The sequence below is a fragment of the Accipiter gentilis genome, chromosome Z (assembly GCF_929443795.1).
Source record: "Accipiter gentilis chromosome Z, bAccGen1.1, whole genome shotgun sequence".
In the NCBI taxonomy this organism is placed as follows: domain Eukaryota; kingdom Metazoa; phylum Chordata; class Aves; order Accipitriformes; family Accipitridae; genus Astur; species Astur gentilis.
In genome coordinates this window covers 20,453,729-20,469,944 of record NC_064919.1, presented here as the reverse complement: position 1 = coordinate 20,469,944, position 16,216 = coordinate 20,453,729, and the positions used below count along the sequence as shown (strand labels likewise).

The following is a 16,216-nucleotide window of genomic DNA, read 5'->3' as shown; positions in this document are numbered from 1 at the left end:
TCCTACGTTATCTCAGTTCATGCATAAAGCCTTCTCTTTGCCTGTGGAAGGAGTTCTTGAAGGAGAGGGAACAAACACACCATTTATGCCTGCATCACTGAAAACTGTATTATAAAGCATTGCACACAAAGGGGATTAAGACTACAAACAAAGGAAGTTTTATTTGGAATTTTTATCTTTTTAGAGACTCTGCAACAATTAAAGCATTATCGTTGTTTTCCAAGTTAAAGCAACTTAAAAATGACAGAGTATCAAAAAGCTGTTCCTCCAACAGACCAGTATCAGTCTCAGTTTCATCGGCTCTAAAAAGGAATTTTAAAATTCTGGAAAGAAAGGATGGCCAATTTTCCTGACACTGGAAACCACAGAGCAAAATTATCATGTGCATGAGATACCCAAGTTGCATGGAAAAGTAGCTCTGGCAGAAAATCACATGTCATAGCTCACATGACACTGCTCTGCGGAGACTTATAGGGGGCACAGCTGCATGTAGACAGGTGGTCCCAAAGCATGGTAGGCTGAGACACCGTGTTTTTCAAAATCTGTCTAAATGGTCTTTTCTACCTCTTTGTCATGACTATTTCTCCCTATCAATGTAACAAACACACAGAGTTAGAATTTAAACAAATAGAATGCTTTAGTGAAATATAGGATACTGTTGCAAGCAAAGAAATTTTTCAACTGGCAACCATTTCTTAAATTATTAGACATTTTACTGACATGAGCTGACATTAACAAAAACTTGGAAGTCTTGCAAACTCCACATGTTACAGCTCTACTTTTTCCATATAGGCAAACAGGACAGGTAGCTTTCAGATGAAAGCGGGAAAAGACATGGAATAATAAAACTGAATCAACTTCTTGAAAAATTCCATTTTATGGGCTACTGTTATACTGCTTATTTATTGTCACAACGTTGTGTATTCTGAATATTAATTCTAATTTTTGAAGATAGAGAACAGTTTATTTCTTGGGAGGCAACCTGCACAATATCAGAATGCTGTGAGTTTTTCCACAAGCAAACAAAAAAACCCCCACAGAAAGCCTCCAACAAACTGAAGACTCCATATTTGTTTCTTCCTCAAAAGTGACCTGCATCACTGGGACATCATCCACTTTAAATACCCACTGCAGCTTATTTTGCATGTCATCAGAAAATTAATTCCCAAGAAAACAACACATTTGGGAAGGGACTGAAAAGAAAACTCTACAGAGACAAAACTCTCCAGACATACAGGTCATTCACTGCCTGTGGTTCTTAATTGCACTGGGAACCATTCAGCAAAATCTGTTTGTTTGATTAATTTAAACCCCTGGTTTGAAAATCGACAGGACAAGAGTAGCTTGGTGATACTGAAACTCTGTAACTACATTAAACATTCCCTACAGGGCTGAAATTGAATGATTCATTTCATGCTAAATGGATAATAGTGAAACACCCTCTAGACTTCTTGATCTTCTGTCAAAAGGTCTATTTTATTCAAAAGATTTATGGCAGTATATCTAGTAAAGCATAGCTCAGGTTACAGAGAGACAACAAGCTAGAAAAATATCACAGCATATGCACATCTCTACAGGGCAAGCTGGAAAAAATGTCACCTAGTTCTTTGCAGAAAAATTCATGAACACACAGAAGAAATATTTTATGTTCTTCTTCAGCAGGATGCAAATTTTAAGCCTTAAAGCCTTTTAGAAGGTCAGATACTTCTAAATTTTTTTTAACCATTTTTCATCTTTAAGCAGCTTACACCATGGTACTGCAACTCATTCATTAGCACTGGTTGGTGTTTAAAGAACTTCTCAGGAATGGGTACAGATTTGAAACATTTATTATACTGCCTGCTATTAGTCTTTGATACCACTAACTAAAAGGATTAGTTTGTTCTTTCAATGGTCACTGGCATAACACAATCATTTTTCAAGGAACTGTAGGTGGCTGTACCGTCCACCCTGCTGAATACATGGTGAAGGGCAAAAATGGTTTTTAGCCCTCTGTGCATCCTCCAGTTTGAAAACATGTGAAAAACATTCTTCCTCTTGGAAAAACTTAACCCAGGGTAGTTGAGTTAGAACTGAATGTAACTTTCAAGATAACCACAGTCATTGACTCCTGTAAAAGACAGGAGTCATCACTGTAGACATTTTTAAAATATGCATGATGGTCTACTTATCAGAAGTTCATTACATGATCATCCTATGAAAAGGGGGAAAAATGCTAATTATGAAAAGCAGTTTAGACATGTAACTGTGGTAACACAAGAACTGAGTGGTGACTGTCACAACTATCATTGAAAATTAATACAGTTCAAGATAACTTAAATGACGTCTACAAACTGACTCTTTCAGTCTGTCTCGTACTCTATACTAATTCAATAGCTGAGTGGCAACAGTCATTTCTGCCAACGCCTTTTTCATTTAAACACGAAGAAAAAAAAATTTCAGAAACTTTGACGCAATTTGTGTGCCAGCTTCCATTTTCAGAAGGCATTTTAGGCAGTTATGTGTCATTCCATAGACACATAAATGTAAAATCTTGCTAACATTTTCCCAAGCTGTCCTTCACATGAAAGTCTGTATTCGTGCCCATAAAGTTCCCAAGTTCTACACATTTTCTTTCCTGTACACATGCATCATCACTTAAGCACAGATGCTACTGAATAATTTGGCAGATAAGCATTCTTGTGATTCTCAAAGTCCACTGGCTGTGGCTCCTGCAAGATCTAACTGGAGAAGAATTCTCTTTATAGTTCCACCTGTCACAGTAGATCTTAAAATAAAACAAGTGTGGTGGCCACTCTCTGCCGCTTCCTTTATTTCCAAAACCCAATTTTGCAGTAGGAAAGCTTCCCAGCTTCTGTGTTATAAGGTCACTACCATCTTCTTTTGTCTCATGAACTTAGCATTTTATACACAGTAACAATTCTAGAAGTAAGAGTTAAGGCTCAGAAACTAAGATTACCGTATGAACAACAGGATCATAAATGTCATCTGAAAATTGATGGACCTGGAATCAATTCCAATATAATCACTCAGAGGAGCATCTGAACTAGGGTTCCAACGTGCAAAGTAAATACTTTGAAATACTGGGCCATTACAGTTGCTGTATCTTATCTAACAAAGTGCCAGCTGCTAGAGCACATGTTGCACTACATTTAACCACCTCCTAGGAAAACAGTACTCTTTCACCATTCCCTGCTCCTTGCTTACCTTGCCAACTTTCGATGAAGCCTATTCTGAAGAATTAGACATCAGTACCTCCTAGACTGATGCTGTGAATTTTAGGATGCAGCAAGTACATCAGTGATAGAAACAGAAATGGTGATCTAGGCTCTCTTTGCTGGTTTAAGTGGGTAGGGCTAACTTGGACCTCAAGAACATGAATCAGCTGGATGAGACTTAAGTTTAATTCATATATAATCTGAGGCTAAGCAGACATCACAGTTACCACTGTTCAGCTGACACTCAACATTTTAATTGCAACTCCAAAAGCTACAGCCTCCTGCCAAGACTAAATTGCTTTCGAAAAGAATACTCACAGTGTCTTAATACTCATAGCTCCAGACTTTCCTGTCCTATTTGTCTGACACCTGCATATGTTTACCTTCAGAGGAGAATATATTTATTTATTTATTTATTCAGGTTTTTTCCTATGGGAAGTAGACACCAGTGAACCAGTGGGACTGTGGACAGATGGAAACACACTTGGACAGACATCCGTCAGTATTTCAGCTTTGCCTGACTACTACTGCTAATACAAACATTTAACTTTTTCAAAACTGTGAACTTTAAGCACTTTTTTTTGTCACAATGTGCTTGCTTGCACAATTTGTTGTAAATGTCAGATTTTGAACCTCTTTTTTTTTAACTACACAAAATACAAATGTTTATTTCCTCCTTATATGCAGAATTTTGTAATAAATTATTATAAAATTGCATCAGCCCTATGAAAAGAATGTTTTAGATAGTACATTGAACACAGTCATAACTTAACCTAGCACAAATTTTAGCTTCACATTATACATAAATATACACACACACACACACATATATACACCAAAATATACGTATATAAATACCTGAGGTATATCAGAAAATTTGAACTATTAATGAACATCATATAAGACTCCTTTCTCCAAACAAAACAAACACTTCCACACCTAGAGCATACAAAACTTTACCTGATCAGCTGTTGTGACATCAGAAATTACAGCATCAGGAGGTCTCTTGGGTGGATTCACTGTTACCTAAAGCAAAAGCAGTAGTATTAATATTTCACTGCAAAAATCTTTTATTCATACCCATGCCAGAATATGTGGTGTATGTATAAAAAGAAACAGCATTTACAAAGCTGTTACGGTTCCTCCTACCCTTTCTACATTTAAAGACAAACAGAAAAAGATATTTAGGCCAGAAAAAGTCTCTTATCAAGGTTAGCTTTACAAAGATAGCGATCCTGAGGCATCAGATCTGGCTAACAGTTACATGTTATAGCTGACCAGTTTGATTACATTTGTTCCAAATATCCAAAAAAGCTCAATCAAGAATTATTCACAAAGATAAAATAGTTGTCTCATAGAACATTAGTGTTTTGGAACACAGAAATGAAAATGAAGCTTTTAAAATAACACTTTAAAAAGCTCAATGGAGTACAAAATGATTTACTACCTCTCTCATGGACTATATCACTTTTGGCCTTTAAGAGCTTCCAGCTCTTTTTTTGTTTTGCACTTTTTTCTTTTGTTTTTGCAATTACATGCTGCATACTATGCCCCATATTATTGTAAAAAAGCTGTTCCTTGTGCAATCTACAGCTTCATTGTTCAGTTTTGAAGCTAGAAACTTTACCAACAGACTGTCAGAGAACATTCTAGATCATGATAAACACAAAGAACACCATAACCAATTCAAAACTATTAAAGTAGCTGAAATCTTTTTTTTCCCCTCTCCTTCTTGGGTTTTCAAAACAAATTAAAAAAAAATAAAGAGAAACTGACATAAGCTCTAAAATGAAATGAAATAACTTGACTCTCACCTGTAGTAATTCTACTTAATCTTAGTTTGTGTAAACTCTTTACCAAAGAAAAGAGAAATTAAAATAAAGTGAGTGCTGTGTAGTTTCACATTTAATAACAGCAAAGCCACCTTCCTGTTTATTAACAGCAGAGCAAACCCACCTCTTGCATGGAAGACTTGATAACATCACTCCTGCTTTTGTCACTTCAGAGAAGTGTAATGGACCTACACATTAATCAGCTTGATAACAAGGACACTACTTAACATGCTTTCAAAACAAGAACAGCTTGCCAATCCATTTCCAGCTGGTTCAAAGAAACTCAACCTGACCTACAAAGCCATTAAGATGTTAAAACTAGCCAACATATGAATAATTAAGGAAAACCCTCTGCCAGTAGGGCAAGAAAACCCCAACTCAAGAGCAGAGACATGATTTACACAATGTGTTGCTCACCATAGACCTCAGCTTGGAAATTTGTTCTCCTTAGTTTGCAGAGATAATAAACGTGCAAAATTACAGACACATTATAAAATATGTCTGATCAGATTGGGATTTCTTTTTGGCACAGAGGGATGTGAAAGTCTTTTTAATTGGGAAGGTTTGCAAAGACAAAGCTGAAAAATTCATGGTTTGAAACTGGCCTCTTGTGTGCAGAGGCCTCTGTTGAATTGTTGTCTTAACTAGACTACATTTTGTTTTCTTCTATCACAAGAAGGACTGCTGCCTGAGAAGGATATTCTTTATGTTTCAAAAATATAAAATAATTTATATAGCATTCTTATACTTCACTAAATACAGTGAAGAAGCTGCAGTTGCCTAAAGTGCAATGTTTAACTAATAAATGCCAAGGCACTACACTGGACTCACTGATGACACCACTATAGATTAGCAACATTTCCTTTGAACCACTATTTTTTTTTTTTTTTTACATGCACTATTATAAAGTCTGATTACAGAAGAATTAAGGATTCCATCAAGGACCTTTATACACTGTCTGCAACAATGCTCTGTGAATTTTTTCTACTACACAGAGGCTTTTCCCATTTCTCTTTGAAGCAGCAGGCATTTCAAGATTTGATTTTAAAGTTATGTATGGGAAAACTTCTATATAATTAATACAGATTTAAGTCAAAAAACCCTGTAAGTTTACATCCAAAAATCCCAAAGAACATTACATACAGTATTACAGACCTACAAAACCTAGGTATTTCATTATAAGTTTTCAAAAATACTGAGCTTAAAATAGCCTCTATTCAATTGACTGTTTATTACTGTAGTGTCTCAAGGCTCTAGTTCACAATAACCACATTCAGTCATAGCTGGCGCTACCCTTAAACATAGTATTGAAGTAGACAACAGTTATACGTCAGGCACCTGAATAGCAACTTCATGCATTTGGAAATACACACTACGCGTTCATTGACATTGTTTGTCATTTGCTAACTCACTCTCAAAATGCAGGAATTCCACTCCACTGGAAGTGAGAGACTATAATGCTACTTCTCTCTTTTCTTCTTTATGCTTTCCAAGCCTGTTTCATGCAAACACATAGATGTATAAAGAGCTACACCTAGAGATCTCTTCCAGCAATTGCAAGTTCAAACCTAAGACCACACATCTGAGTACTTCTCAGATTTTTACTAAGCTAGTCTTTCTACTAGAGCAACATCTTGCAATATTAACATATGATCATACCTATTAGCACGAATTTAACACATGAATAACAAGTTACTAAACTAAACACGAACACTCTCTGTATACATATACATGAGATTATCACTAAGTATCAATTTATTTTTAAGTATAAATAGCCCTCTCTACCCCTTTAAACAGAAGCAAAGAAAATCTCTGAGGTGGAGCAGCAGAACACACTGTAATGCTCAACTGAAAACACACAGACCATGTATTCCCAATTGGAGATGTGAGCACTGAGGCAGAAATTGAAGTGTGATGACAGCAAAGCTGAGACAGGTTTAAATCATGACTCAGTTATGCGTCTAGTTGGCATAATCCAACAGCTCAATAGTAGGCCCATAGACAAAGTATCTAAAAATCTCAACTTCTTTGTCGCTCTCCTTGCTGCCCATGCTCAAACAAGAGCAGCCAAAAAATGTGCTCTTAAAGCTACATATAAAAGAGGTAAAGCTCCCCAAATCTACTTGAGAAAACCAAGACTTACAAATAAAAGCCACTTCTCTGTTCTTGTTCCGAACTAAGGTCTCTAAAAATTTTTCAGATCAAAAGTAGATTGAGAAAACAAAACTTTTCCCAAGATAGGTTATAACAAGAAATTAGTAACTTTCCTCATCTGTTCATTTATGCAAAGTGTGATTGGGAGTAACTAAGTACATAAAATCAAAACACATAAAGTTTCTTTCGTTTGCAAAGCTTATATTTGTGTTTCATGAAACCAAGAGTCAATAAGACTGTTGCCAAATTGGACAGTTGAACTCATAGCATCTTCCATTTGATCTACAGAAGTAGGATTTTAAGGAATTTAGCACAGCCCAAAGTACAACATGTAGCAGATTTTACCAGTTCTATAGAATTAATCAGGTCAAATTGGGTCCAATTACACTCTGCTACACTGTCGACTTCAAAAGACCCTCTTCTAAAAGATCTAATACGAATCCCCTAGAGGACCATTCTGTCCACATCATCATGCATTTTATATGAATTTCAATTTTATTTTAACTTCAGACATAATTTTCTAATTCCAAGTCCACAGAATTTAGATTCTAAACACTTTCCAGAGAATCCCCTATTCTGTTTTCCATTACAATATTCCATACCTGTAATTTCAAATATTTAGATGTAAGAATATCTCATCAGTTGCATGTTTAGCAATTCACTTTCCTCCCTAATTGTCAAAAAAACCCATTGGTTTCCCACGCCCTGAACAGTACCTTTTAACTCAGGCTCTTCAATGAACCGAAGTATTTAAATTCCATTTGAGTTTATACCATCACACTGCTCAAATGCTAGTTTATCCTTCCTAGTTGATATAGCAAATATTTTTCTTGCAGTGCTGACAGAAGTTTTTATGTGCTTTTTTCAAATATAAATATGCGTGAATTTACCTTGGCCTTTTCTGATGTTCGTTTTCCACCAAATCCTCCAGCTCCAACGAAAAACAAGGAGAACTGATTATAACACACTAGGTCCTTTCCACAATAGGTATTCACTGAAAGACAAGAGGAAGGTCATATATTGTCCTATTGTCCAATTGTTTCATACAGCTAGCATGTGTTGTTACAAGAGAAAAGTTCAGCTTCAAACATGACAAAGCTCATTCTAATAACTGAAAGGACAATGGTCACACTTTCATGTTGCACTGTTCAAGTAAATTCCTGACTAGTGAAAACTAATGATCTGTTTCAAATAACATTATAATGGATTTTATCTATATGAAAGCATTAAAATTAAGAAATGAGCTATCAAAATGCTGATGACATTCAAGGTGCTAAAAAAATTTGACAACAGAGTGCTGAAATCAGTATTTATTTCAGCATTTCACACTGCATTACCAATTTATTTAAATATGACAGAATTGTGCAATAAAATATGATGTATTAGAAGCTGTTAAGAATCCCTAGTGTGTAAAGCACATTACCAACTCATACAAAAAGCAGTACTAATACCTTGTATAAAAAGAGCTCCAGACCAAGCTTTTGTTTAAGGTTACCTGTTCCCTCTTTCGAAGAAGTTAAACTTCTTACACTGAATCAAGATTCAGCTTCCTATTTCCAGTTCATGCCTATTCCTCTCCCTTACACCTTAGACTGAAATTTACAGTATTGTTAGTAATGTTGATTTCCAGTTCTGGAAGAAATTTAAAACCTACTAAGACTCTGCTCACAAAAAGAACTTTTGCATGTTGCAGAAACAGACAGGATTAATATTAGCCTGGTATAGAAGCAAAACACAACTAGGACGAACAAAGGGACAGTAACAACCTTTTTACAATTTTATCTGTACACTGAAGGAATAAAAATTCAAGAGTGTTTAGAGATTCACTGCCTATTAACCTACTTTTGCACTCCAATTTCCCAAGAGACCTTGGTATAACCACATCTAGGGATACCAAAGTTCTGAAAATGACAACTTATCAACTTCTGGAGACATTCTGATCTTTTAACTTGGATACAAGTGGAAGGAAATGGGGCTTTGTTTTGTTTTGTTTAGAAAAGAATAATGTAGACATAAAAAAAGAACACAGGACATACTCTTAAAGATGGCTGCTTTGCAGATGAGTCTACACAATACAACATACACATATGACTGACCCTTGCAAAACCACCCCACAAAACACATGCACACATGTGCACACACACCCCCTTGCTGTAGGGTGGCAGAACCTAAAATGGCTGCCTTCAGACAGGACTAAGTCTTATTATTAAAGAACTCTGTTCAGTTTGCACAGTGCACTATTCCACCTATGTAGGAAAAAAACAAACCTTCTCTGAAATCTTTTTCCAAAGAGAATGTTCTTATTTCAGTACATTAATTGCCCAAGAACAATCACATTATATAATCACACAGCTATTGCTAATTAGCTCATTTCTCATCTCTCATTGAAATTTAATAAGCTAACCATCTTTACTGTGGAAAGGCTGGCAGTTATTGGTACAGCTCGTTAAAAACTGAGCCTGTCAAATTTTACTGCATCCCCTTCAAAAATTACAAACCTTCTTACCATCTATAAGCAAGACCGCTCCTGATCCTTTGTCGAGAATATCGGCAATGGTTGAAACTGAAGTTAATTGCCCTGTAAGAAAAGAAGAACACATACATATTGTAAGGTTTTGCTTCAGGAATAAAGTCCACAGATCACTCTTTACACTTTCTTACTAACAATAGTAATAATGGTAACAATAATCATAGTAATAGTCATAGTAATCACAATCGTCATTATTATAATAAAAGTGTCTGGGAATCTTTGCAAATCTTGGTTTGCAGATGTGAGGAATTATTTTTTTAAGTGTTGATGGTTGGTTTTTTAATAGAAACTTGCTATAGTCTATGTATGCAGAGCTAAACACAAATCACATTTCAGACTCAAACACATCACTAACTTCAAAGATAGCTCCATTCACTTAAGGATTGTCCACAAATTTCAAGAGGGCTGATATAACTACAGTTCTACAGAAGAGAAGCTCAGGTCAGGGTGAGGGCCTGGGCCTGTGGGTTTATGAAGTCTGTCTCTAAAGAGGTTATTGCTCTAGAGAGATATCTAACCATATATGTTTATATAATCAGCCTATGGAATGAAAAATAAAAATCTTTATGAAGCCCTGGAAATCCCTTATTAATTATCAGACTTTTTTGAAGTTAATATAACTTTCACACATCTCCTTTTTGTTTCAACAAGAAATTATGCCATTTATCTGTAGCTTGCAAGATTTTTTTCTTCCTTCTTCACTCTGGAAAAGTTGATTTTTAAGAACTACTGATGAAGAAACCCAGACACATGCATGCATATCCTGAATGAGTCTAATGAGCACCTCTCAAGTGTTGTAATCTGGGAAAACACAGCCATCTGTGAAAAGAGCTTGCTACTGTAGTAACTAATATATTGAGAATTTTGACAGGAAGAAAAGTAATTGGTTTTTAGCCTCCTCATCGAGATTTCCATTCCTCCTTTACATACGTAATTTAAATCTTATCCTCTTACAGGCACACAGATGCAACCAATGTTAAAGAATTTTAGATAAACTTCCCAGAAGTTCTATGATACAACCTTACAGAAAGAATTACAAGTTCTGCTAGTTAGTATCAAATTATATGAGTAATACACCAGCATGTAGTGTATTTGCTTATTACCTCAAAGATGAGGCATGAGTTTACTAAGCACACTATAGAAAAGCAACACCTGATCCCAAGAATTGCTTTAGTAATGCAACAGGTTGCCTCCTTCTCCCCTGCTTCTTGTAAAAAGAATATGCAAAAAATCCAACTGGAAACAGAGCTTCCTTATTTCTATGTATAATATGGCTACAGGAACTGCTGTCATAGTGAAAAGTGAATCAGCAACACAAAAGGACTGACCTGAGGTTGGTAATGGTTTATACAGTTCCAGATATTGCTCACCATGCAGCATCTATGTAAAGAAAGGCAGCACTATAACAACAATCAGTATATTCTGTATCTTCCCCCATCACAATTGCAAGGAAATATACAGTTATTTTAGAAAGTGTTCAGAACAAGCAAATAAAAAACACAACACCATAAGTTTTTTTGTTTTGATTTTCCAATTTCATCCCCAAAGGAAAATATTTACAGAGAAAGTTTTAAACTTTTGTGGTTTAATAAAAGCATAGTGGATACAAATTAAAATTTAACAAAAAATTGATCATTCAAACCATCTTAGGAAAACACAGGTTATACAAGTGAAGTAAATGAATAATTTCTTAGGATGTAAGAATACAATACACTGAATTTTCCTTTTTAAGAACAAAGGGAACTTATTAATGTTACAAACATACTAATTAATGTCACCATAGAGATACATAAAGCACAAACAAAATTAGATACTTAACTCTTCCATACCTTTGCAAGATCAATATTTAGTCCTGGAAGAGTAGGAATACCATCAAACATCGAAGTCTGAGCAGGAATTACTCCAAAGCTAGGTAAACAGCAGAAGTCTTCACTTCCTTCAAACAGAAACTTTAGATGATCTGGATCCTTAGTTGACATTCCCACACCAAGGGCATATAGAATAGGCTCTAAGTGAGTATATTTATACACATTGGTAGCCAATTCCCGGCCAACAATGCTTGCCTGGAAATTAAAAGTCAATATAAAATGAAACTTCGTAATAGTTAATATTGCACTTGCACTCTCTCTGTAATTCTCATATAAAAAAAAATTAATGTTTGAGCATTTTCTTTATAATCACATGTAAACATAAAGTATGCATAATAAATATAACATAAAATATTAATGTATTTGTTGCAGTACAAGCAACCCTAATGTAGTGCATTATATCTTGCTGTGAGCAATTCAAGAATTAAGTAGTATAACTTCATGCAGCTCCACTCCCAGGAATGCGTAAGAATTTTTCTAACTGACACTATAGTAAGAATGAAACGAGGCAAAAATATCTATTTATAGGGAAGGATCCAGAGCAAAACCATGTTTTCCAAGAAGACCCATCCCCTGCCCCTCTTCTGAACAACACTCTAACTAAAGAAGCTTACTGAACTTAACTAGTACTTGCATTCTACATTATTCAGTCTATTTAGCCTTAAGTTTTCCCACCATCAATAAGAAAAATAAAGAGTGGAGTCTGGAGATGTTTCTTATTCTGCTTCCTCACTTCAGAGTTTAAAACCCACCTTTCTGCAGACAGCAAGCCAGAGTAGAAGCTGATCAGCAACACAAGTCTCTCTGGTCAAGGTTTTCACCTAACTTGGAGTGCATCTGGTAAACAGAGGTACTTACCGTGTCAACAGATGAAGAAACCACTGATTCAGAGCTTGCTGAGTTCATAGAAACATTCCCTTGAGACTCTATCTGACTTAGAGCATCATTCAATACACTTATGGACTCTAGAGAAAGGAATTGAAAGAAATCACTTATAAATAGCTGTAAATGAGACATTCCAGTTACACACACAACAAACATGCTCGCAAATGAGATACAGCCCGGTACTTCTCAATTCATTTTTAAACACAATATACATCTGCAAATTGAGCACAGTGCTGCATTTTACAGGCATCTACACAACAGTTGATTGTAAGTGACCTCTACACCAGTTCCATCAGTTCTGCACCCAGCAGTCAACCTTTGACACCTATCTAATTCAAATGCCTGAAACACAATTGTTGCTATATGCCACCATTCAAGCCAAGAGGAGTGTGTCAGTGTATTGGTTTTGTGTGGCAAGGTTTTGGTAGCAGGGGGGTGGGTGTTACAGGGGTAGCTTCTGTAAGAAGCTGCTGGAAGTTTCCGCTGTGTTCGAGAGAGCCCATACCAGCCGGCTCTAAGACGAACCCACCGCCAGCCAAGGCCAAGCCAATCACTGATACTGGTAACGCCTCTGTGATAACATTTTTAAGAAGGGAAAACAGTTGGGACAGAGAGAAACAGCCGTCAGAGCGAGGAGTGATAAAATGTGAGAGAAACAAGCCTGCAGACCCCCAGGTCAGTGAAGGAGGAGGGGTAGGAGATGCTCCAGGCACCAGAGCGGAGATTCCCCTGCAGCCTGTGGTGAAGACCATGGTGAGGCAGGCTGTCCCCCTGCAGCCCAGGGAGGTCCACGGTGGAGCAGATATCCACCTGCAGCCCATGGAGGACCCCACGCTGGAGCAGGTGTGTTCCCGAAGGAGGCTGTGACCCCGTGGGAACCCCACGCTGGAGCAGGCTCCTGGCAGGACCTGCGGATCTGTGGAGAGAGGAGCCCACGGAGCAGGTTTTCTGGCAGGATTTGTGACCCCATGGGGGGCTCACGCTGGAGCAGTGTGCTCCTGAGGACTGCAGTCTGTGGAAAGGACCCATGCTGGAGCGGTTCGTGAAGAACTGCAGCCCGTGGGAAGGACCCACGTTGGAGAAGTTTGTGGAGGACTGTCTCCTGTGGGTGGGACCTCACGCTGGAGCAGGGAAAGAGTGTGATGAGCCCTCCCCCTGAGGAGGATTAGCAGCAGAAAATAACATGTGATGACCGTAAACCCCATCTCTGTCCCCCTTGTGCCGCTGGGGGGGCTTGGTGAAGAAATCCAGGAGTGAAGTTGTGCCCGTGAAGAAGTGAGGGGTGGAGGGAAGGTGTTCTGAGATTTGGTTTTATTTCTCATTACCTTACTCTGGCTGATTTGTAATAAATTGAGTTAATTTTCCCAAGCTGAGTCTCTTTTGCCTGTGACGGTAATTAGTGTATGATCTCTCCTGTCCTTATCTCAACCTGCAAGCTTTTTGTTATATTCTTCTCTCCCCTGTCCAGCTGAGGATGGGGGAGGGATAGAACGGCTTTGGTGGGCACCTGGCATCCAGCCAGGGTCAACCCATCACAGTCAGTAAATATTTTGTTTGATTCCCTGAACCACAATGTTAAGGAGAAGATAATGAGCATTATGTTTCAACTGTCTCAGAAGTAAACATCTGAAAACTAGTACTGCTTTTCTTATCTTGAAAACTATTTGCAATACAAGTAACAGGTCTCATCTCCTGGCGGTTGCCCTCTTTCCCAAGTCACATAAACAAACAAACAAACAAACAACTGAGGCTTGAACAATGCCGGGTTACAAGTGAGATGATGTGTGGCTGAGAGACAAAACTCAGCTATGGTAAAGGCAGGCCATCAAGAACAGTTTGCTCCTTGAAGTTCAATATGGCTAAACAGTGTGTTACAAAGAATCAAACAAAAAGTGGTGAGAATCATGCCTAGAAAAATATAAAAGTATTTAAATCAGAGGAGCACAAAACCATTATTTAAATACCTTTACCTTGGAGCCACTCCCCTCCCCTTCAAAATCCCTATACCCATACTGACTTGCACCGTTGCATGGACTAACATGTTCCTCTATTGCACAGCACTCCCCTAAATATCCTGCAAGTTAGCTGCATATGCTGTTGCAGAATCTTGATTTTCTAAAATATTTCTTGCTTCCCAGTCTCACTGCTAGAATCATCATAACTTTTTATTGGTAGACTGAAACTTATGAAGAAAAAGGAACATCTACAAAACAAACCTATGTTGTCACCTTTTCTGCCAAAGACAAGATTTCCCTTTGGGTACAAGCGCTGTCACATCACATGAGGTTATCGCATTTATGTAATGCGAAAATGTGCAAAACAAGATTTCTAATTTGTAAGAACCCTTTAAAAGCTAATCCTTTTTATCCCTTTTTCATTCATGAAATGAATGAATGAAAAGCAACACTGAGCTGCTGGAGAAGTAGCAGACTGTTTCTATGTTTCTTGCATGAACCAAAGAAAGGCTTTCACATTGCTTTAATATCTTCAAGGGAAAATAAGCTTTGAGCTCCATGTAAATCTGAAAATTTCCTCAACCTCATGTCCACAACCCATTTCCATGCAGGAACATTAACTATAATTCTTAATGGTGAAATCTGAAAAGACAATTACCAACATGTATTTTACTTGCAATGACATCATTAAGACAAACAGTATAAAGGCAACCTGTAATTTAATAATGGTGCAGAACACTACCATCTCCTTTTCAAGGAGTCTTTCTTCCAGAATATATGATACAACTGGGCTGTCAAATTGGTGAGCTGGCTAGTGTCTGGCTGAACACTAAGGAGATCATAGAATCATAGATTGGCTTGGGTTAGAAGGGCCCTTTAAAGGTCATCTAGTCCAATACCCCCCTGCAGTAAGCAGGGACATCTTCAACTAGATCAGGTTGCTCAAAGCCCCATCCAACCTGACCTTGAACACTTCCAGGGATGGTGAACCTACCAACTCTCTGGACAACCTCTTCCAGTGTTTCACCACTCTCACTGTAAAAAATTTCTTTCTTAAATCCCATCTTCACCTGCTGGCCATGCTTCTTTTGATGCAGCCCAGGATACAGTCGGCTTTCTGGGCTGCGAGCGCACATTGCTTGCTGATGTTCAGCTTTTCATCCACCAGTACCCCCAAACCTTTCTCCACAGAGCTGCTCTCAGACCCTTCATCCCCCAGTCTGCGTCAATACTGGAGGCTGCCCCGACCCAGGTGCAGGATCTTGCACTTGGCCCTGTTGAACCTCATGAGGTTCACAGGGGCCCACTTCTCGAGCTTGTCCTGGTCCCTCTGCATGGCATCCCTTCCCTCAGGCATGTCAACTGCACCACTCAGTTTCATGTTGTCTGCAAACTTGCTGAGGGTGCACTCAATCCCACTGTCTATGTTATTGATGGAGATATTGAACAGTACTGGTCCCAGTACAGACCCCTGAGGGACACCACTTGTCACTGATCCCCATCCAGCCTTTGAGCTATTGACCACTACCCTCTGGACATGACCATCCAGCCAATTCCTTATCCACTGAATAGTCCACCCATCAAATCTGTATCTCTCCAATTTAGAGAGAAGGATGTTGTGGGGGACCATGTCAAAGGCCTTACAGAAGTCCAGACAGATGACACCCATAGCTCTTCCCTTGTCCACTGATGTAGTTGCTCCATCACAGAAGGCCACTAGGTTGGTCATGCAAGACTTGCCCTTGGTGAAGGCATGCTGGCTGTCTCGAATCAC

General features: G+C 38.0%; 1 protein-coding gene across 1 annotated transcript in view; it reads right to left on the bottom strand.

Annotated features, from left to right (window-relative positions):
• The window catches only part of HSD17B4 (hydroxysteroid 17-beta dehydrogenase 4), a 67,257-nt gene that overhangs the window by 29,129 nt on the left and 21,912 nt on the right, over positions 1-16,216 (bottom strand). The window contains exons 12-17 of the mRNA XM_049796284.1: positions 12,461-12,567; positions 11,564-11,797; positions 11,063-11,114; positions 9,711-9,782; positions 8,095-8,198; positions 4,179-4,244 (exon numbers count right to left, since the gene is read on the bottom strand). Of these exons, the coding sequence (XP_049652241.1) occupies positions 4,179-4,244; positions 8,095-8,198; positions 9,711-9,782; positions 11,063-11,114; positions 11,564-11,797; positions 12,461-12,567 (635 nt within the window). The remainder of the gene's footprint in view (positions 1-4,178; positions 4,245-8,094; positions 8,199-9,710; positions 9,783-11,062; positions 11,115-11,563; positions 11,798-12,460; positions 12,568-16,216) is intronic.